Source organism: Cheilinus undulatus, linkage group 14 (genome assembly GCF_018320785.1).
Source record: "Cheilinus undulatus linkage group 14, ASM1832078v1, whole genome shotgun sequence".
NCBI lineage: Eukaryota > Metazoa > Chordata > Actinopteri > Labriformes > Labridae > Cheilinus > Cheilinus undulatus.
Genome location: NC_054878.1, coordinates 1,213,510 through 1,237,286, shown reverse-complemented (window position 1 = coordinate 1,237,286; position 23,777 = coordinate 1,213,510). Strand labels below are relative to the sequence as shown.

Here is a 23,777-nt window from a genome sequence, read left to right as displayed (position 1 = left end):
CTCTTTGTAAAGGGTCTTTAGATAACTTCAGTTATGAATTGGTGCTATACCAACAATGATTGATTAATGTTATCAATAAATCACTACTGGGGAGGGCCATTCTCTGGGGTTTTCAGGGGCCCAGCTTATCCTGTGGGCGGGCCTGGCAGCACTGTGTGCAGTCTTGCAGTCTTTGTGAATTCCTTGTGGTGTAATCCATCTCCAGAAGCAGTGTGTCAGCACCCAGGACATGAGAGCTGTGAGTGGCTGCTCTTCATCCATATCTACCCAGGGAATTGTCTCATGTAAAGGCTACCATGGCCTGGATTCTTCCTCTTGGTAATGCTGCAGCATCATCCATACTTTTACTGCAACCCTTCAAACACCAGAGCAGCATCATTCTGATACTTAGAGATTTGAATCATGATCTTGATCTCCTCCATGCAAACATCACAGCAGCAGCCTGGGACTGTAGGCACAGGGAGGAGATGGTCTCGTGTGGCCATGGAGTCTGGAAGCCATAGCCTGGAATGCTCTGTGTGAACCAAATCTGCTGTGGATTCAGGTCTGTGTTGTCATTTCTGTCCACACCACAAACATCTGCTGTTATCTCAGGATACCAGTGACATTCAGGCTTTACTGAATAGTAAAATACAGGGGGATGTTTGGCTCAGGGGGCATCACTGGCTTTCTAATGAAATGAGAAGAGGAACTGCATTGAAGGGAGTGTCTGCAGGGCTAATGAGCTGAATCACTTTCTCAGCTCTTTCGACCCCCCACAAGCGGTCATCATCTGATCATCTGAGCCACAACCTGGGGAAACTCTGCCCCCCACAGCCCCCTTCAGACTCCTTCAAACTGGATCTTATGTGACAGTTGATCAGGTGATGAAGGAGCAGAGGAGATGGGGGAAAGCTGCTGAAGACCTGCCAACTGTGTGGTGTGCTGCATCTCTGACAAGAGCCTGAGCTGCAGAGAGTTTCTGTGCCATAAATGACATCAGGCAAAGGGCAGCCGTGAATGAACACAGACCTGCAGCCCTAAGTCCTCACCTGATGAAGATCCCAGAGAGGCTGGTCTTTGCACAGAAGAGCTTTATGTTCACTATAAACCGCCACAGTTAGCATACAAGCCCCACTTAGGTGTGGATGACATAGTCAGAGACCAGTGTTACATGACTGAGTCACTCACAGCTGAAAGGAACTAGTTTCACTCCTGGTTACTGTTGATTAGTCCTTTTACCTGAGATCTTCTTTAACTGAATTACCATTCAGAAATGCACTGATAACCTCACATACTCCCACACCAGTGTCATTTCATGTAAAGGGGCTATTCCATGTGGTTAAAAAAAACTATCCAAGTTGCAAAAACAAGGTAATATGTTTGCAGCCTTTCGGTACTTGACCCTAAAACTTACCATATTAGGAACACTGAAATGTCTATAAACAGAACTATTGTGATGAATGATTAAGGAATGCATCATCAATGTATCTGAAACCCTTGTCTCTCTCTTCCAGGGATCATGTCTGCCACAGGGAATGGCTATGTCATTTATATGACCATCAAACGCAAGACCAAGTTGAAGCCTCCTGAGCTCATGACTGTTAATCTAGCCATCTTCGACTTTGGCATTTCAGGTACCCCACTCTCAGAAACCCTGACTTCTTTCCCTGGTTGGTTTAAAATTAGACAGGTAAAGAGTTTCATGAAAAGTCCTTAACAGACTGATTTCACTTGTATAAATGGGTCATGCTTGGTTCATGAAGTTCTTGTATTTTCAGGCTTAAATTTGGTTGAAACAGGATGAAACTTTTAACGCACTTTCAACCAGCTTAAATAATGTAGCAGACAGAAATCACTTCCTCTTATAATTTAAGACAGTGATCATCAACTGGTGGCCCAGGGGCCATATCAGGTCCGCAGCTTCCCATCTGGCCCCGACAAGATTTTTAAAATCAGAAAATGCGCAGAGGAAAGTTATATCGGGGTTTATATTATATATGTTATTATAAAAATCCCAAAAGGCTTTAAATGTTGGCTTAATGTTTGATCATGATAAATACATACTCATGAATTTGTTCATGATTAAAGTGGCTGTTTTCCATGTCCACTTTCCAATTTGAGAGTTCAATTTTCCACCACAAAACCACCACAATAGACCGGCTTCCTTATTGTTTCCCCATCAGTCACAACTCAGGATTTTAGCGTCCCACCCAGTAATGACAACATGGCAGGCTCAGAAAAATATAACCAAAATGTCGCAAAATATTTAGTTAAATTTATTCCTTTTTGGAAGTCCTGACCCTTAAGTGCCTTTCAAGTAAAACCTGGCGCTTGTACAAATGTACTTGATGATCCATGATTTAAGCTCTGAAAGGGCAGAGATATTGCTGATTTCAGCTTTAATTATCCAAAATAATCATCTTCATCATTCCTTGAGAGATCCCACATTATCAGCTTTGAAAGCGAGCTGAAATGAAACTTCAGGCTGCCGTGATGCAGCTGCTATGCATCCTGTTTTTAACCCAGGTATCACACGATAAGAAGGAATGTGACTGAGCTTGTTATGAGGCCCAGATAAAATATAAAATGAACACAAAGTAACAAACCTTAAGGCAAATCTGAAGTCTGTAAGATTCACATCCAGCTCAGGTCTCCAGCAGGGCTGGAAATGAAATTTGGCTCCTGGCATGAATGGCTCAAACCAGTGCCTCACAGTGGGTCAGCGATCTCCCATATCTACACCTTCCACATCATCACTAAATAGAGAGAATGGCAGAAGTGAATAATGCTGTCTTTATTATCATAGGGTTTTAATAATAATATTAATGATCAAAGCTGGCCTATTATAATAGTCCACATCAGAGAGCCTAGTCTAGACCTGCCCTTTTTGGAAAGTGTCGTTAGATAACTTCAGATATAAATAGGCGCTATACAAACAAAGACTGGTTGATTGATTGAAGTTTTTAGCTTTATTGTACTATTCAGCAAAATTGGAGGATCCTTTGGAGACATGGTGAAGAAAACCCGATAACAGAAGAAGAGAGCATGTTCCTGCTCGCTCTCCATCCTGTGACGTCCCAAACTCAGACTCTCCACAGCTCCACCAGAAAGGACAGAGTTAGATGATGCTGTATATTTGATACATCCCAGACCACAGAGTCAAATTCAGTGCTGTGAATAAGTATGCAAACCCTTCATAATTTCTCTTCCTTTTGTGCACATCTATCACATTCAAATGCTCCAGATCCTCAAACACATTTTTAATCAGACAAAGTTAACCTATCCTGGATGGATTCATTTTACACATCCATCTGGTAAACTACTCATAGACGGTGTTTGGGAAAGGGTAGAGCCTTTGAAAAGAAACTCGGAGGGTGATTGGATGAAAATTCTGTCTTTCACGTCTTTGCGGGCCAATCAGAGCAACAAAACACATGACGTAGCCGCCAGTGAGCTGCGCCCCTACCGAAGGAGTAAACTCCATTAGGACTGTATAATGGTAACCATGGCGACTGTAGACGTCAGCACACGACTTTTGTGGTTTGTGAAAAGAAAACAAGTCACTGCTGTTCTTTGTTCTTCTTTTAATGAAGGCGCTTTAGCAGCATCCACGCTAATCCCTTCCTCCATATTTGCACCGGCCTCTTGCTGCTGCTTGCTTACGTCATGACTCCGCCGCGCCTGGAAGTACTGCCCCTCGTCGCTGATTGGTCCTGTCACTTTCTAACGGGGCCCAAACAGTTCAGACGGGAGCTTTGCGAGATGGATTCACCAGCGAGAAACACGGAAACGGGAGAATCCATCTGCTATGCAAGGTTAAAGTTAACCCAAATAAATACAAAATACAGTTTTTCAATCAGGATTTCATTTTTTAAGGGGAAGGCCATCCAAACCTTCCTGGCCCGAGTGAAAAATCCAATCTCCCTTAGAACTAACAACTGGTTCTTCCATTGGCTGCAAACAAGCGTTTGTGATAACTGGTCTGTCATGTTGCTGTGTGGAAATATGACCCACTCTTCTTTGCAGAATAGTTTTCATTCAGCCACACTGAAGGGTTTTCCAGTATGAACAGCCTGTTCAAGGCCACGCCACAGCATCTTAATATGACTAAGTCCGGTCTTTGACTTGGCTGCTCCAAACCTTCATTTTTAAACCGCTCAGAGGTGGACCTGCTGGTGTGTTTGGATCGTTGTCCTGCTTCATAACCCAAGAGTGTTTGAGTTTGAGGTCAAGAACTGATGGTAGGACATTCTTCTTCAGGATTTTAGAGATCAGAATTCTTGGTTCCATCAATCACAGCAAGTGGTCCAGGTCCTGAAGCAGCAAAGCAGCCTCAGACCATCACACTGCCACCACCATGTTTTACTGTTGGCATGATGTTCTTTTGATCAAATGCTGTGTTATTTTAACGCCAGATATAACGGGCCACACACCTTCCAGAAAGTTCTACTTTTGTCAGGTCAGTCCACAGAATATTTGTCCAGGAGTCTTGTGGATCATCAGGATGTTTTTAGTCAAATGTGAGACGAGCCTTTGTGTTCTTTTGGTCAGCAATGGTCTTGGTTCTTGGAACTCTCCATGATGCCATGTTAGTCCAGTCTCTTTCTGGTGGTTGAACCATGAACTCTGACCTTAACTGAGTCAGTGAGGCCTGCAGGTCTTAGATGTTGTTCTGGGTTCTCTTGGGACCTTCTGGGTGAGTCATCAATGCGTACTTGGGTAATTTTGATAGGTGGACCACTGCTGGGAAGATTCACCACTGTTCCAAGTTCTCTCCATTTGTGGATAATGGCTCTCACTGTAGTTCGCTGGAGTCTCAAAGCCTTAGAAATGTCTTTGTAACCCTTTCCAGACTGATAGATGTCAGTGACTTTGTTTCTCATCTCTTCTTGTGTTGGTTTTGGAGATCTTTAGTCTACTTCGCTCTCAGGTTTTATCTAAGGCATGGCAAATGAAAATGATCTCAGCTTTCCTAAACCTGTGGTCAATCACTGTAATTCATGATTTAAAGGGGCTCTATGTAAGATTTTTGCTTTAAAACTTCCCACTTTTGAGTATATAATGGTGCACGCTTTATCCTGATGTGAAGAATGAGGCTCTTTATGTCTTCCTTGTTTGCCTGTATAAGCCTGTGGAGTCGTTTCTCTGTGAAGAACTCAGGCCGAATTTTCCGCGAAATCTCAACGGAAGTGACGTCGGGTACTACGTAATGCGCGCACCCCGTTGTTCTGTTTATACCTGACAACGGCATGTTGAATGGAGAAGGCTGCTTCCACGAGTAAACGACCGGCTAGCTCAGCCCAAACACCCACACAAACTCCTCGAAAACATAAAATACTAAGACAGTTTTATCTGCTGAAACCCATCAAGCTAAAAGAGAGTGTGACCAACGCAGGGGGAAATGGAGGATAAATATCGATGGATCATTTGAGAAATAGAGGGAGCTACACTCGGCGCTCGGGATAAATACCAATCCAGAGATGGCCGTCTTTCTGTGGAAAAGGTAAAGCATCACTCTGGACCATGAAATACAATGTAGTGTTTTATGTTGTATAAACCATATGCTACATCACGTTAGCTTGCTTACAAAGATGCTATCCAAACAACGAGAATGTCATGTTACTCATTCAGTTTTTTCCGGATAATATTTCATCTTTTTCTTGCTTCCTGGCACTGGACTCAACTTACTGAGTTTATGTTTTAATACTTAGTTCGTAAAATATCTTCAACACATAATGTCAGCTATCTGATATCCGTGGTCGAGGCACCATTATCAGAGCTAAGCAATGTTAGCCCTGTTGCTTCTGCTCTAAAACGCGTCCCATTCAATACACATCACACATTACACATGTCAAAAGACAATAAAACTGGTCAATGCTGCACTAAGTCGCTAAGTTGTTCATTCATAGAAATGGTCGCGAAAATATCGTCCTTTTTAATCGCCTTTGTGCCATGTCTGCACCAGAGGTTCAAATATGCTTTATTCATTTTCATTTTTAGTTGGTGGAACTTTTAAGTGTTTCTTCACTTACCTCTGTATACGATGCCGGTAAATCACCGTGGTCTGTGTGTGTATCAGCTGATAAACCAGAGGCTCATTCATGAGCAAGGAGCATGCCGTCGTGGACGAGCAACACAATATTGTTGTAGTTCGCCTAATGGCCAGTGGTGTCGCTACACTGATATTTTTCTAAATCTTGCATAGAGCCCCTTTAACAAGGGGGGAAGCAGTTACTTTTTTACATAGGGCCAGATAGGTTTGGATGGCTTTTTCCCTTCATAAATGAAATCATCATTTAAAAATATGCGTCTAATATTAAAGTTTGTTTGATGATCTGGAATAATTAAAATACATCATGGAGGGGGAATTACTTTTTCACAGCTCTCTAGTGGTGGGATGTTATTAAATCACATAAATGTTTATGTGGAACGTGTTTTGGATGGTTTGAATCTTGTCACAGTGTGTGTGTGTGTGGGGGTGGGGGTGTGTGTGTGTGGGTGTGTGTGCAGACTTGTGTGTGCATGTACCATACACATCAAAGCTGGGGACGATTGTTGCTGAAGTTGTTGGCCTGTGCAGGACTCTGGCTGGGATCAACAAAAGTAAAGCACTAGCACAAGGCCAAAAGCTGAATAAGGTCAGGAGACGGAGGATACAAAAGCACGCTTTCTCTCAGTTCTCAATCAAATTAGCTACACCATCTGACCAAAGAACAGAAACACTGCTTCGCCTCACAATGGCCCTCATTTATCAAACGTCAACAACAGAAAGTGGGATTATGGTCATTTCTACGCACACAGATCGGTATTTATCAGTCTGAACATGAGTGAAGAATATGCTTGAATCCCATGCCATGCCTCAGCTCATGTACACATGTTATCAGCTCAGACTGGACTTCTGTTAATCTGATCTGATGGAGAGTCATGAAGCCATGCTGCAGAGACTCCCACACATATATGGCACAATAATCTATATATATATGACCCTCCAGCATGTAGACTATAGTGCACGTCTGTTTAAATAAGGTTGAGCGGCATGAGTTTTCAGCACATTCTTGGATGCTGTATTTGATGACTGAATGTTTTCTCATTGATTAACCCTCAAGAAGAGAGAGGCCACTCTCAGCTATCATTAGAGTTACCGTGTGCTAAAAGTCTGGCAGATAGTGTGGGAGATCTAAGCAGGAAAACTAGAAACTGTTTGACGGGACAGAGGACACTGAATTTAATTTTAAGCTTCTGTGAGGAAATATTTTTGGCGCGCTGTATTAAAGTTCAGGATTTATAAGGAAGATAAGTGTTTTATTGCAAACGGCCTAAATTAACAGTATGGAGGGGCTTACTACAGTGGGAAAGTTTTAGGTAGTCTTTTTCTACTTTGATGCACTTTATTTATTTACATTCACTTTCACTATTTCTGTGCACATTTGATGCACACCTACTTTCTTTAAATCAGAATGGGAGAAAAAGGATTAAAGAGCTACATTTGGAATATCAGGGTTACAGCTGGTTTGATTCTGATACCAGTATCAGAAATACGTCGGATTCTGCTTCAAATGCAGGTACTGGTATCGGCGAGTAAACGAGTTTATGCTGATACAGTTTGGTTTAACTTAACTATATTTTGCTTCGTTTAGCCATGCTAAATGTTAGCGCTATAAACCGGAAATCAAGTCTTCTTCTCTGCTGGAAAACACTGCATGCATAGGCTGTCATTTTAAGAGCAGTGAAGAAGAACCAAAGGAGCCACTGCAGCAGTAAAGAATGGTGTCTGTGTGAAAGTTTTTCTCTGAATGTGATTGTTAAAATGCCTTCCAGACCGGCGCTGTCATCCACGACTAGAAGTGACACATTATCAAAAGTTAAATAACTTGTGAACCAAACTCATCAATCTGCAGAAAACAACTTTAGGCTCTCAGAGATGCTGTACATCATGATTCTATTTGTTGAGTCGTTCTGAGTCAAATATAAGTCTAAAATAATTTACTAGTCTGAACCAGAGCATGTGAGCGGAGTGGAGCAATGAGATTACCATCTTCTCGGTTTCAGACACTGGGAAATACTGATGTTTTTAAAAAATGACGATGGTGTTAGTGTATCAACACTGTGCAGGCATCTCAAGTCTCTCGGATTATTCCGGCGGAAAGCCCAGTCTGACGTGCTGGATGTCGCTGTCTCTCTGCAGGAGCAGTGAAACCAACATGGGATGCTTCACGGATACAAATTCTTGCAGATGCATTCTGGGTGAGACATGCTTCAGACGCATGGTGTGAGCGGTACCGGAGCGAAATTGGAGCGGGATGGAGCGCAAGATAAGGTGCCGGTTCAGCTTTTTAAAAAAAAGCACGCTCCGCGCTCTGGCCGAAATCCTTCCGCTCACGCTCCCCGCTCGCTCCCACTCCGCTCACATGCTCTTGTCTGAACAGTCAGTTCAGAAAGTTCACACTGGTATCAGATCAGTACGATATCGGCCGATACCCACACCTTGGTATCCGAATCAGTATCAGGAAGGAAAATCATGACAACTGTCAGCATATCAGAGTATGATGACGTTTTAGTATGATGCAAAATGAACAAGTGCAAGCGAGAAAGAGAGGGGTGAATGAGCAAGGGAGAAAGAGCAGCTGAGTCAAAGAGCAGAGAGAGTAGCAAAGAAGATGACAATCTGATGGTTCGTCTTGTGTTTTGGGGCTTCATCCAAAATGTTGGGGGCTCAGGCGGATGCCCCCTGGGGTGTAGAATGGTGGTATTCCATGTACTCGGCCTGTGCAGCTTCAAAGTTGGTGCTAGAACAGATAGATGGAGCGACATGAAGGCAGCTGTGGAGGGGCACAAACTGCCATCCATGATCCTCATTCATGTTTGCCATCGACAGCACAGCCAGCATCACTTCAGAACAGCACACACCCTAAACACTGTTCACAGCCGATGTGAAAGCCACGGCTCTTTTTGCCATTTCCTCCTTTTCATCTGCTCATCACATGATCACACTGCTATGTGCCCTTCAGGGCATCAGCTTTTACAAATGAACTTCAGAAATCACTAAACCTTTTCAATAATCATGAAACTCAAGCAATCAGGTTATTTTAACATATTTTTACCTTTTAGAATAAAAGTTTGTCCATTTTTGCTTCATAAGATTGGTCTTTTTCCACTCTGTTGTGCATTTTCAGGTCAGGTCTCATTAAAACGCGAGCTGGTCCAGCTAGGGCTTTCTGTTGCACGTCTGTGGTCCATAAATATGCTTCTCAGAGGAGGAAATGAATTTCCCACATTATAATGGAGGCTCTAAATGTTAGAGCGTGTTTGAGAGCAGTCAGTACACTGGGCCATGTAGTCAGATGTGTGTGGCGCTTTGACACGACCTGCTGTCATCGCACCCTGACTTCGTTTTGATTGTGTCTGTGCTCTTTGGAGATGTCGTACTCTGTCTGAATCAGAGCCCATCCTGTCAGGCCCATGCTGTTCTTCATAATCTTTACAGTAAGAAAGGTGTCACTATTGGGATTAGTATATAAGCACGCTGGTTGGCTGTGAGTTGTGCTCATTTAATCTGAAAGCGTGGATGCTGCTAAAGCGCCAGTTTTATCAGAACTTGACGACTTTTCTGTTCAGAAGAACAAAGAACAGCAGTGAGTTGTTTTCTTTTCAAAAAACACAAAAGTCGTGTACTGACATGTCTACAGTCGCCATGGTTCCCGTTACTCCTTGGTAGCGGCTACATCACATTTTTGTTGCTCTGATTGGTCTGTAGAGATGTGACAGACAGAACATTCATCCAATCACACTCCAAGTTTTTTTCTAATCCTCTGCCCTTTCCCACACACTGTGTATTGAAGGTTTTACTGATGCATGTGTCAAACGAATCCATCTGGCGTGTCAGGTTTGGCTTGATGTGTTTCTTTCTGAGATCTTGTAGCCTGCTGCACTTTGTCTGACAGCTTCTGTTTAAGGGCTTTCTTCATTCAACAAACCAGGCGGTAATCAGGCCTGGGTGTGGCCAGTGAAACTGAACTCAGCTTTCCAAGAACTGTGGTTAATCACAGTTAAGTCTCGATTTAACAAGGGGGGGATTAATTTTTCATACAGGGCCAGATAGGTTTGGATTTTTCCCCCGTTATAAATAAAATCATCGTTAAGAAACTGCATTTTGTATTAGCTTGGGTTGTCTGTGTGAGATTTTAAAAATGGTTTGATGATCTGAAACATTAAAGTTTGATAAACACTGTGCAAAATACGGGGGTCTAAGGGGGTCTGAGACCCCTTAATTGACACAAGAGACCCCTTGAAACTCTCAACTGCAAAATTTTGGGGGTCTCTTGAGAAGTATTTATAATGTCATTTTTTCACTTGCTATTGTCACTACAAATGCCATTTGAAAGCACGTCATGTTTGTTTTAATGAAGTTCATTGTAAAGAATTTATATAAGAATACGGAAGAATAATGTCTCTGAAAAAGCTTCCAAACGTGGGGGGCGCTGTTTCAAATGCTCTGCAACAATGACCTCGCGTAACCCTGCCATACAGCTTGTGTATTTCTTACCGCTTTGGTTACTCTCCTGAAATTGTGGACTCAGTGTGCTTAAATTCAGTGAACTATGTCAAAGTGAAAGCAAAGTTCTTTGCCTGAAAACTTTGGATTCACATCTCAAAGACTAAACCGAAACAGTGATGAAGATGGAGCAGAGACATCCCGAGCTAATTCTGGCAAGGCAGCTGCTAGCACATCTACCAGTGAGTTGGGGTCTCCAAAAAAATCTATTAAACCCAGACTTAATTAACTGACTGTGATAGACCTGCTGTGCTTCATATTGAAATATATATTTCGCCATACGTTGGTTGGCTGGGTTCATACGTGCACGTATGTGTGTGAATGTGTGAGCGCACCCGCAGGGAGGCGCGAGTGTCCTATTTGGTCACAGAGCAGAGTTGTGCTGTGGTCCTGCAGCTGTGTGCAGCTTTGTTGATGATGATGCTAGACTGGGTGATGTGTGTTTAATGTGCGTGTATGCATTACTTGTGGTCCTGTATACTGCATGCTGTGTAAGACTTCAGCCTGATACTGGAGCACTAGTTAGGGTGGACCCCCGATTGAGGCTGGGTATTTCGCACACTGGTGATAAATATGCAAAAAAAAAAAAAAAAAAAAAATCAGGAATCAGAAAGGGGGCAAATACTTTAACACAGCACTGTAGATAACTGTGTCTGATTTTGTCTGTTTGTTTAATTAAAAGTACTCTGATTTATTTCTTTTCTCAGTGGCTTAAACAGGGAGTTATTTTAAAAGTGCTACCCAGCACTGGCTGTTCTACTGCTTATCGTGACATCAGGCTGTGTTGCAGGCCGTGAAGTGAGAGACAGAATGATCAGGTCCTTTTCAGTAGATGTTTGACTGTAAATAGAAGTGTTGATCTGTCTGTCTGCAGCAGTGGTACTCAACGTGTGGCTCTTTTACATCTAAATTTGAAATATTACTTCCCAAGAAAACCTTAAAAAAAGGAAAGTTTGACCTCAGAAATGAACAATTGTCAAAAGTCACATGAATCTATTTGGCAGTAGGCTTTAATCGTCAAACATATTTCCATTGCCCATATTTGCAATTTTTTGCCCCTTGTCTCAATTTTTTTGCTACTTTTTACCCATTTTTTCCTCTTTTATACTGCTTTTTGCTATTTCCTACCCACTCCCCTGCCACTTTTCACCCATTTAAACTGCCTTTTGCCATTAAATGCCACTCCCCCCCCATTTTAGCCACTTTTCACTAATTTTCTTACATTTTCACAAATTATTTGTTGCTTTTTTTGACCATTTCCCCCCCCTTTAACTTACTTTTATTGCAACTTTTCACACAGTTTTTTTTTTTTTTTTTTTTTTTTTTTTCCATTATGTGCCTAATTTGCACCTTTTCACCCATTTTGCCACTTTAGCCCTTCTTTGCCCATTTTTTTGCAACTTTATTGACCATTGTTGCCAATGTTAACTTAGATGCAGCTCTTGTAAAGGTATTTTTCAACAGTTTGGCTCTTTGGTTGAGCAGGGTTGAGTCTACAGTAAGGAAGAATACCAGTATTAACTCATCCAGAACTTGAAACTCCAGTGTCTGCGGATGCCACCATGATTTCCCACAGATCTATCCACAAACAGATGAGTTATGAACATAAATGATCAGATTGGGTGTAAGTTTGTTTTTGTCCTGTGGTCTGTTTGATTTACTTTTATGTTGTGTGAAACTGAGGCAGCAGTAAATCAGCACAGTCATCACATTAACCCTTTGATAAGAAATCAGATTTCTTTTCAGTTTTTTCCAGTCACTCTTTATGCAGTTTGGCCAGAGTCCATTGTCCTTCATGATGACATTGATGGGAACATGGGTGAGCTCTGATGTCTTAAACACATTTACTGGATTGAAGATATCAGAAGTTCTGTTCTCTTGGCTCCTCTCAGCATATTGTGAGTCCAGCTGCAGAATCATGAGGTCTCCACAGTCAAAAACAAAAACAAGAATAAAGGTTCTCCATTCCCACCTAAATATGTCAGGAAACAGAGATAAACTCTCCAGTTAGCCCCGATCAGATCTGACCTGCTCCCTGTACTGCCAAAGTCAACAGCTACGATGTCTGCAATGCCAAACAAAGCACGCCCTTTCAGACCATGTGTTTCCCCTCTAACTACGTCTTCAGATTCTTTGCTCACAATGCGAGCCACTGTTTCCTTCAGTTTTTTCAGGCTCCTTTGCTTAAAGCAACAATCTGTAACTCTAAAAATAGTAGTTTTAGTGTTGATCAATAAATGTCTGTCCCATTTCCACAGAGGGCCCTGGTCACTGCCTGCAGCACTGTGAACCATTTGGCTGCAGAGAACCACAAACTAGCTCAAGCAGCTACATGTAGCCATGTAGCTCATCTCAGACAGAGCCACATGGAGGATGAACAAAGAGAAATCTTATCCTTAATCTAAAGCAGAAGCTTTTTATATTGTGATTGACTGATTCCTGACTTCTCTCTCCTCTGCTTTTCCTCTTAATCTTGTGTGACGTCTGCGTGTACACATGGCCTCCACTCTCATACAGACATGACAGAGCTGCTGTGACAGACGCTGCTGTAAAGACGGCTGTATAATGCAGAGGGAACTGCTGCCAGAAGCCGCTGTTCCTTTGCTACATGTCATTATGGACCCCACAATATTTCTCTGCCATCATTTGAAAGCTTACCCCCACCTCAGACATTTCCTGGTCAAGTAGAGACTAGGTCCACTGTTCGGTGCTGACCCCTGTACCAGCAGTTGACTCTGATCAGTAAAAACATCACACCCAAAGGTGGATTTACTAAGTGATTTACAAAATTTATTAGATGATTTATAGATTTAATAGATGATTTACTCATGATGAGGGAAATGTTGTTAAAAGTGCCCTGCCTGGTTTCTACTTTGAGCATCCCTGAATTCTTTGTGAGTGGCTCCAGGCGCGAACCAGGAAGGCCAGTATTAACCACTTTTCCCCCCAAACCATCTCAATATGCCAAACACCACAGTGTATTTTCCCACGGTAGTGACAGCTGTTTGACTGTGCAGGAAGCATTAACACTTTACAGATGAATAAGGTTAGTAGATGGATTAAAAGTTATATCTCATAACTTAGCCTGTCTTTAAACCCTTTTGTGAGCTGATTTATTTAATGCTGTCCTTTTTTATTTAATATTTATTTAAGGCCTTGCTGCTCTGATCTGTAGAATATGCTGCTGCGCACAGTCAGCTGTTTGTTTTTCATAGAAAACCATGTATTGCTTTCTGATAGATGAAGAGAACACATGTCTACTTTATTTTTTTTTTTAACATGTTTTAGGAAAGAAGTGCCACATTCCCAGATCCTACCAGTTTCATGATCAGACAAATTCATGTAATTAGATAGGTTTGTATTTCTCATATATATATATTAGGGCTGTCAAAATTGACGCGTTAATGCAGATTAATCCATCATCATGATTAATCTGATTAAAAATTTTAACGTAATTAGCCCAGCTACAGTGCAGAATGACTCAAAATCCCTGAAACGTCTCTGGCAATGCATTTCAGGCAGTTTGTCCAAGCAGGGTTACCGTCGAGCATGCTGCCGTGCATGCACAAATGGGCTGTTGATCCGGTAGTGACCAACCAGCTCGATATGGAAGACGCTGAACAGCACGTTGGCCCTCTCGATGGGAAATTTGAGAACAAGAAAAAACAAGACGCAACAGCCGACCGACATAAAGTATTATGCACATTCTGCAGGAAGGAGTTTACTTTTCACCGAAGCACTTCCTGCTTAAAATACCACATTAACGCGAAGCATATGTTTGTCGTTGAGTCTGTTTGCTTATGCAAAATGAAACGCGATTATTATTAATTAGATTAAAAATTAATGATATTTAATCATGATTAATCAAATTAATCCGCAGCAACCCTGTGATTAATATGATTGAAAATTTTAATCGGTTAACAGCACTAATATATATTGAACTAAAAACCTTGCTAGTCAGCATTGTGGAGTAGATCTCAGTTTATTAACTCAGCAGGGGGCCGCCATGTTTTGGTCCATGCTGGTAGACTGGCGTCACTTGGCCAGAGCCACTCAGCCGTTCCTATGTAGTCGCCGTTTCAGACTGCCAGCATGTTTTGCTGCTTGCAGCTGCTGCATGTAGGGTTCCCACCTTTTGAGCAAAAAAATAAAGGACGCCCCACAATCCTCGGGGCCACAGCTATCACGGGTCGCAGGAACGGGGTGCCTGTACCATGACTACTATTACCACTCTTTGAGTTTTGTTGTGGAGGCCATTGTTTACTTTTTGCTGCGTTTTTAATAGGGCTGAACATTTTGAGAAAATAATCTAGTTGCAATTTTTTTCATCCAATATGGTGATTCCAATTAAGCATGCAATTATTCTTCAGGTTCCTCATCTTAGAAGCCATTCTATATTATAACACAAAGCTGTTTCCCCAGAAATTAATATCAAACAACCCCAAATCTACAAATAAATGTTCCAAATTTCTAAGAAAATAACTAAGATTTATAAAAGTGCCCCCTACCCAAAATAAATCAAATCAACATCCCAAAAATGCACAAATAAATTCCTCAAATTTAATAAGAATTCTAAAAAAAAAAAATAAATCAAAGTAAACTCCACCCAAAAAAATCAAATCAACTTCTTAAAAATTTACAAAGAATGTTCCCAGGTTTTCATGAAATTACCTAAAGTTTCAAACCTTATTCTCCCAGAAATTTGAATCAAATTCTCCAAAATTTACAAATAAATGTTAAAATTTCCCTAAAAAACCTACAAGTTTTTAAACAAATTTCCAAAGAAATTAAAATTACTAAAAATTTCAAAATACATTTCTCAAATTTCCACAAAAAATATCTACAAATTTCTCAGCTAATTTCCCCCCAAAATTCAAATAGATGTGACAAAAATGTCTTATTGCAAATATGTTGTCCTATATTGCAAATTTGATATAATTTGTAATGAAGGGAGTGATGATTTTATGTATCAACAAATCAGTGACAAAGTAGTACGTGAGGGATGAAAATGCAGAACAAATGGCGTCCTGTATTGACTCAAAACAGGACGCTGCATTTAACCGCCAAATACAGGACGATACTGTATTTTAAAGGACGGGTGGCAACCCTAGCTCTGGCACAGCTTTCATACCAGGCACTTGTCAAAGCTCTGTCATTCTTCCTAAGTTTTGTCCATGCCAGGAGGTTTTCAGAATAAAATCATTAAGTGCAAACAGAGGGAGTTTCTCTAGAGAAATGATAAAGTAGTCTTTTACTTTGAAAAGCACAAACCAGATGTGTTTTCATACAGTGTTTCTCTTTACCTGTGACTTACCTGTGAAATACTGTTTTGTAATATGCAACATATTTCAAGTATATTCCACCAATGCGGATGTACATACTTGCTACAACAAAGTAACTGCGGCTCTCTATCATTTCCTTCTATTTTCACTGACAGCTCGTGCTTTGCAGAAAAATAGACAAGACCTCAAATCTCAAAATTCTCCATGTGTGAACAGTGTGAATCAGCCTGTGAGAGGCAGCCCTCACATGGACTGCCAGTCTGAAAAAGTCTGAGGAGCGTCACACTACCAGTGTGGATCAAAACATGGCAGCTTCATTGTGGGTTTATCAGCTCAAATTTATTCAAAATGCAGATATGTAGTGAGGGTTTTAGTTCAATATACATACTACACAGGTGGACAAAATTGTTGGTACTCCTCTGTTAATGAAAGAAAAACCCACAATGGTCACAGAAAAAACTTGAATCTGACAAAAGTGATAATAAATAAAAATTCAATGAAAATTAACCAGTGAAAATCAGACATTGCTTTTGAATTGTGGCTCAACAGAATTATTTTAAAAAAACAAACTCATGAAACAGGCCTGGACAAAAATGATGGCTTAACTCAATATTTTGTTGCACAACCTTTTGAGGCAATCACTGCAATCAAACGATTTCTGTAACTTTCATTGAGACTTCTGCTCCTCTCAGCAGGTATTTTGCCCCACTCCTCATGAGCAAACTGCTCCAGTTGTCTCAGGTTTGAAGGGTGCCTTCTTCAGACAGCATGTCTCAGCTCCTTCCACAGATTTTCAATAGGATTTAGATCAGGGCTCATAGAAGGCCACTTCAGAATAGTCCAATGTTTTTCTCTTAGCCATTCTTGGATGTTTTTAGCTGTGTGTTTTGGTTCATTATCCTGTTGCAAGACCCATGACCTGCAACTGAGACCAAGCTTTCTGACACTGGGCAGCACATTTCTCTCTAGAAAACCTCTGTAGTCTTGAGATTTCATTGTACCCTGCACAGATTCAAGACACCCTGTGCCAAATGAAGCAAAGCAGCCCCAGAACATAACAGAGCCTCCTCCATGTTTCACAGTAGGGACAGTGTTCTTTTCTTGGTATGCTTCATTTTTTGCGTCTGTGAACACAGAACTGATGTGCTTTGCCAAAAAGTTCCAGTTTTGTCGAGAGGCATCTGGCTGCAGCCCTCGGGCAAACCTCTATGCTGGGGGGTGACGTATATTACCCGTGACGAAATTTCAGCTCTATCAGCTTGCCGACAGGCTGACCCTAAACCTAACCAGTCGGATTTAAACGCCTAAACCGAACCAATTGGTTTAATAGCGTAGATAGCCCCAGCTTATGGGTCTATATGTCTGCGATTGCTACTGCACAGTCCAGCGTAGACCACTATGGTGGGGCGAAGCCCTAGCTTAGGGGTTGGGGTGTGTTGCTGCACGCCCAAATATAGCCTTTATAGCCCCAGCGTACGGGGCTAATGTTGTGCTAATGTGTCATAAGCACAGCGTTGTAGTCATGCTAACAACAGCTAACACGCTGCACGCCCAAGCGTAGGCTTGGGAAATGACGTCACGCCCCAGTGAAGAGGTTTCGCCCCAGCATAGAGGTTTCGCCCCAGCGTAGAGGTCTCCAACCGAACGCCCCAGCGTAGAGGTTTGCTTGAGGGCTGCAGCCAGACCCTCTTGGTTTTGTCTGGTCTGTCCATAGGACATTCTCCCAGAAGCTTTGTGGCTTGCCAGCATGCAGTTTGGCAAATTCCAGTCTTGCTTTTTCATGATTTGTAATCAACAGTGGTGTCCTCCTTGGTCGTCTCCCATGAAGTCCACTTTGGCTCAAACAAGGACGGATGGTGCGATCTGACACTGATGTACCTTGACCTTGGAGTTCACCTTTAATGTCTTTGGAGGTTGTTCTGGGCTCTTTCGTTAACATTCATATCATCCGTCTCTTCGATTTGTCATCAATTTTCCTCCTGCGGCCACGTCCAGGGAAGTTGGCTACAGTCCCGTGGATCTTAAATTTCTGAATAATATGTGCAACTGTAGTCACAGGAACATCAAGCTGCTTGGAGATGGTCTTATAGCCTTTGCCTTTAACATGCTTGTCTATAGTTTTCTTTCTAATCTCCTGAGACAAGTCTCTCCTTCGCACACACCTTGGTTGAACATGTCCCTATGGTCACATTATTTTCAATCTTTTCTAGGGGTACCATCATTTTTGTCCAGGCCTGTTTCATGAGTTTGTTTTTTAAAATAGTTCTGTTGAACCACAGTTCAAAAGCAATGTATGATTTTTATTGGTTAATTTTCATTGAATTTTTATTTATTATTATTTTTGTCAGATTCAATTTATTTCTGTGACCATTGTGGGTTTTTCTTTCATTAACAGAGGGGTACCAACAATTTTGTCCACGTGTGTATAAGAGATACAAATAAGTAAAAGGTACCTTAAGAGGAGAAGTGACGGGAAGAGATGGGGAGAAAGAAATGACGCTCATTCCATACCTGGGTTCATTCATTGAACAGCTTTTACTAGCTGCTATACTGTTAGCCTTTATTCATTAGAAGCTGCAAGCATCAAGACGTCTTTGCATGTGAGGGAAGCAATGTTGCTCCAAATCTGAAGTGTCCCCTCATTTACATGCATGCAAATGGGACAGGCACACCAAGGGCACTATCTGCTTGGCTGAGCAGTTTGTGTGCAGTTATCAACTGTGAACCCTTCGTGTGTGATCTGTAGACAGCAGCACAACTCCTTATGGACCTGCCCCTCTGATAAATAAAGTTCCCTATTGAGACCATGCTCACCCTGTAATCTAACCCTAGGTGCTGAATGAAACACTTACGTTTATTCCTGGAAAAATATGAATTATTAAAGCTGAAAATAATGATCGAGTTAACAACCATGGAGTTTCTTTGGATTGGGTTTGTGTGTTGAATCCAGCTGTGGCAGAGCGCTACAGTGAAATCCATACAGGGGAACACTAAATCTCTGTCTACTGAGTTTGATTCTGTGGTGAATCTTTGGTCTGATTGTGCACCGGCCTCAAGGTCAGAATATCTCAGCAGATTCAGCCAGGTAAGCCATGCTGTGGCAGTGAAAGGATGTAATGCCCTAATCAGACTTCCTGATTGGTTAGAGATGATTTCAGTACAAAGCAATACATTTTCAGGTCTTACCACCCAGGAGCTATACTCCTGTACTTCATTAGATGTAAATCAGGCTTTCAACACATTTTCCTCTTTCTACTTTGTGCACCTATAGTTTGATCATAGTGTTTTTTACTGTGATCAACCCAATACAGCAGCAGTGCGTCAGTTAAGGGTTTTAAAGCAAAGGAAGGGGACATAAGAAAAGACGCAAGCTGAAGTCCAACACAAACGCCCATCAGAAATGTACTTTTTAAAATCTATTTAAAAAAAACATGGATTTAAATGAAGAACAACGAAATCAAAGCAGGTAGACCCACAAAGAAAGGGCAGAAACTCAGATGCTAGATATGCAGGACAATAGGACACAGGTAAGACCAATGACAAGGCAGGAAGTGACTCTAGACCAGACCTGACGGGGCACTAACTGCAAAATACTACAGGAAATACTCTAGACTAGACTTTGACTCTGACAAAAATACACAGAGAACATCGTTGGACTGTGAATTTACAGCTACCTGTGCCTAAAGCTACCTATACCTACAGCTACCTGTGCCGACAGCTGCCTGTACCTACAGCTACCTGTACCTACACCTACCGGTACCTACAGCTACCTGTGACTCCAGCTACCTCTCCCCACAGCTACCTGTGCCTACGGCTACCTGTACCTACAGCTACCTGTACCTACAGCTACCTGTATCTACAGCTACCTGTGCCTACAGATACCTGTGCCCACAGCTACCTGTGCCTCCGTCTACCTGTACCTACAGCTACCTGTGCCTACAGCTACCTGTGCTTACAGCTACCTGTACCTACAGCTACCTGTACCTACAGCTACCTGTATCTACAGCTACCTGTACCTACAGCTACCTGTATCTACAGCTACCTGTGCCCACAGCTACCTGTGCCTACAGCTACGTGTACCTACAGCTACCTGTAGCTACAGCTACCTGTATCTACAGCTACCTGTGCCTACAGCTACCTGTACCTACAGCTACATGTACCTACAGCTATCTGTACCTATGGCTACCTGTGCCTCCGTCTACCTGTACCTACATCTTCCTGTATCTACAGCTACCTGTATCTACCGCTACCTGTGCTTACAGATACCTGTGCCTTTAGCTACCTGTGACTACAGCTACCTGTGCCAACAGCTACCTGTGCCTACAGCTACCTGTGCCTACAGCTACCTGTACCTATAGCTACCTGTGCCTCTGGCTACCTGTACCTTCGGCTACCTGTACCTACAGCTACCTGTGCCTCCAGCTACCTGTGCCTCCAGGTACCTGTACCTACAGCTACCTGTGCCAACAGCTACCGGTGCCCACAACTACCTGTGCCCAGAGCTACCTGTGCCTTCAGCTACCTGTACCTACAGCTACCTGTCCCTACAACTACCTGTTCCTACAGCTACTTGTACCTAAAGCTACCTGTACCTACAGCTACCTGTACCTACAGCTATCTGTACCTATGGCTACCTGTGCCTCCGGCTACCTGTATGTACAGCTACCTGTACCTACAGCTCCCAGTGCCTACAGCTACCTGTACCTACAGCTACCTGTACCTACAGCTACCTGTATCTACAGCTACCTGTGCCTACAGCAACCTGTACCTACAGCTACCTGTACCTACAGCTACCTGTATTTACAGCTACCTGTACCTACAGCTACCTGTATCTACCGCTACCTGTGCTTACAGCTACGTGTGCCCACAGCCTCCTGTGCCGACAGCTACCACTGCCCACACCTACCTGTACCCACAGCTACCTGTGCCTACAGCTACCTGTACCTACAGCTACCTGTGCCTCCAGCTACCTGTGCCTCCAGGTACCTGTACCTACAGCTACCTGTGCCAACAGCTACCGGTGCCCACAACTACCTGTGCCCAGAGCTACCCGTGCCTTCAGCTACCTGTTCCTACAGCTACTTGTACCTAAAGCTACCTGTGCCTACAGCTAACTGTACCTTCAGCTACCTGTGCCTAAAGCTACCTGTACCTACAGCTACCTGTGCCGACAGCTGCCTGTACCTACAGCTACCTGTACCTACACCTACTGGTGCCTACAGCTACCTGTTCCTCCAGCTACCTGTGACTCCAGCTACCTCTCCCCACAGCTACCTGTGCCTACGGCTACCTGTACCTACAGCTACCTTTGCCTTCAGCTACCTCTCCCCACAGCTACCTGTGCCACGGGCTTACTGTACCTACAGCTACCTGTGCCTACAGCTACCTGTACCTACAGCTACCTGTGCCAACAGCTACCGGTGCCCACAACTACCTGTGCCCAGAGCTACCTGTGCCTTCAGCTACCTGTACCTACAGCTACCTGTCCCTACAACTACCTGTTCCTACAGCTACTTGTACCTAAAGCTACCTGTGCCTACAGGTACTTGTACCTACAGCGTCCTGTGCCCACAGCCACCTGTGCCTCCAGCTAACTGTACCTACAGCTACCTGTGCCTAAAGCTACCTGTATCTACAGCTACCTGTGCCGACAGCTGCCTGTATCTACAGCTACCTGTACCTACAGCTACCTGTATCTACCGCTACCTGTGCTTACAGATACCTGTGCCCACAGCTATCTGTGCCCACAGCCTCCTGTGCCGACAGCTACCACTGCCCACACCTACCTGTACCCACAGCTACCTGTGCCTACAGCTACCTGTACCTACAGCTACCTGTGCCTCTGGCTACCTTTACCTCCGGCTACCTGTACCTACAGCTACCTGTGCCTCCAGCTACCTGTGCCTCCAGGTACCTGTACCTACAGCTACCTGTGCCAACAGCTACCGGTGCCCACAACTACCTGTGCCCAGAGCTACCCGTGCCTTCAGCTACCTGTACCTACAGCTACCTGTCCCTACAACTACCTGTTCCTACAGCTACTTGTACCTAAAGCTACCTGTGCCTACAGGTACTTGTACCTACAGCTACCTGTGCCTCCAGCTACCTGTACCCACAGCTACCTGTACCTACAGCTAACTGTACCTTCAGCTACCTGTGCCTAAAGCTACCTGTACCTACAGCTACCTGTGCCGACAGCTGCCTGTACCTACAGCTACCTGTACCTACACCTACTGGTGCCTACAGCTACCTGTTCCTCCAGCTACCTGTGACTCCAGCTACCTCTCCCCACAGCTACCTGTGCCTACGGCTACCTGTACCTACAGTTACCTTTGCCTTCAGCTACCTCTCCCCACAGCTACCTGTGCCACCGGCTTACTGTACCTACAGCTACCTGTGCCTACAGCTACCTGTACCTACAGCTACCTGTGCCTACAACTCCCTGTGCCTATGGCTACCAGTGCCAACAGCTACCTTTGGCTTCCTGTACCTAAAGGTACCTCTACCTTCTTCTACCTGTGCCTCCGGCTACCTGTATCTACAGCTACCTGTGCCTACAGCTACCTGTACCTACAGCTACCTGTATCTACAGCTACCTGTGCCTACAGCAACCTGTACCTACAGCTACCTGTACCTACAGCTACCTGTATTTACAGCTACCTGTACCTACAGCTACCTGTATCTACCGCTACCTGTGCTTACAGCTACGTGTGCCCACAGCCTCCTGTGCCGACAGCTACCACTGCCCACACCTACCTGTACCCACAGCTACCTGTGCCTACAGCTACCTGTACCTACAGCTACCTGTGCCTCCAGCTACCTGTGCCTCCAGGTACCTGTACCTACAGCTACCTGTGCCAACAGCTACCGGTGCCCACAACTACCTGTGCCCAGAGCTACCCGTGCCTTCAGCTACCTGTTCCTACAGCTACTTGTACCTAAAGCTACCTGTGCCTACAGCTAACTGTACCTTCAGCTACCTGTGCCTAAAGCTACCTGTACCTACAGCTACCTGTGCCGACAGCTGCCTGTACCTACAGCTACCTGTACCTACACCTACTGGTGCCTACAGCTACCTGTTCCTCCAGCTACCTGTGACTCCAGCTACCTCTCCCCACAGCTACCTGTGCCTACGGCTACCTGTACCTACAGCTACCTTTGCCTTCAGCTACCTCTCCCCACAGCTACCTGTGCCACGGGCTTACTGTACCTACAGCTACCTGTGCCTACAGCTACCTGTACCTACAGCTACCTGTGCCAACAGCTACCGGTGCCCACAACTACCTGTGCCCAGAGCTACCTGTGCCTTCAGCTACCTGTACCTACAGCTACCTGTCCCTACAACTACCTGTTCCTACAGCTACTTGTACCTAAAGCTACCTGTGCCTACAGGTACTTGTACCTACAGCGTCCTGTGCCCACAGCCACCTGTGCCTCCAGCTAACTGTACCTACAGCTACCTGTGCCTAAAGCTACCTGTATCTACAGCTACCTGTGCCGACAGCTGCCTGTATCTACAGCTACCTGTACCTACAGCTACCTGTATCTACCGCTACCTGTGCTTACAGATACCTGTGCCCACAGCTATCTGTGCCCACAGCCTCCTGTGCCGACAGCTACCACTGCCCACACCTACCTGTACCCACAGCTACCTGTGCCTACAGCTACCTGTACCTACAGCTACCTGTGCCTCTGGCTACCTTTACCTCCGGCTACCTGTACCTACAGCTACCTGTGCCTCCAGCTACCTGTGCCTCCAGGTACCTGTACCTACAGCTACCTGTGCCAACAGCTACCGGTGCCCACAACTACCTGTGCCCAGAGCTACCCGTGCCTTCAGCTACCTGTACCTACAGCTACCTGTCCCTACAACTACCTGTTCCTACAGCTACTTGTACCTAAAGCTACCTGTGCCTACAGGTACTTGTACCTACAGCTACCTGTGCCTCCAGCTACCTGTA

The 23,777-nt window shown here is 43.9% G+C and overlaps 1 protein-coding gene across 1 annotated transcript in view; it reads left to right on the top strand.

The window, feature by feature from the left end:
- opn5 (opsin 5) overlaps positions 1–23,777 on the top strand; it is a 105,887-nt gene that overhangs the window by 40,024 nt on the left and 42,086 nt on the right. Inside the window, exon 2 of the mRNA XM_041805950.1 lies at positions 1,497–1,616. Coding sequence (XP_041661884.1) covers positions 1,497–1,616 — 120 coding nt within the window. The remainder of the gene's footprint in view (positions 1–1,496; positions 1,617–23,777) is intronic.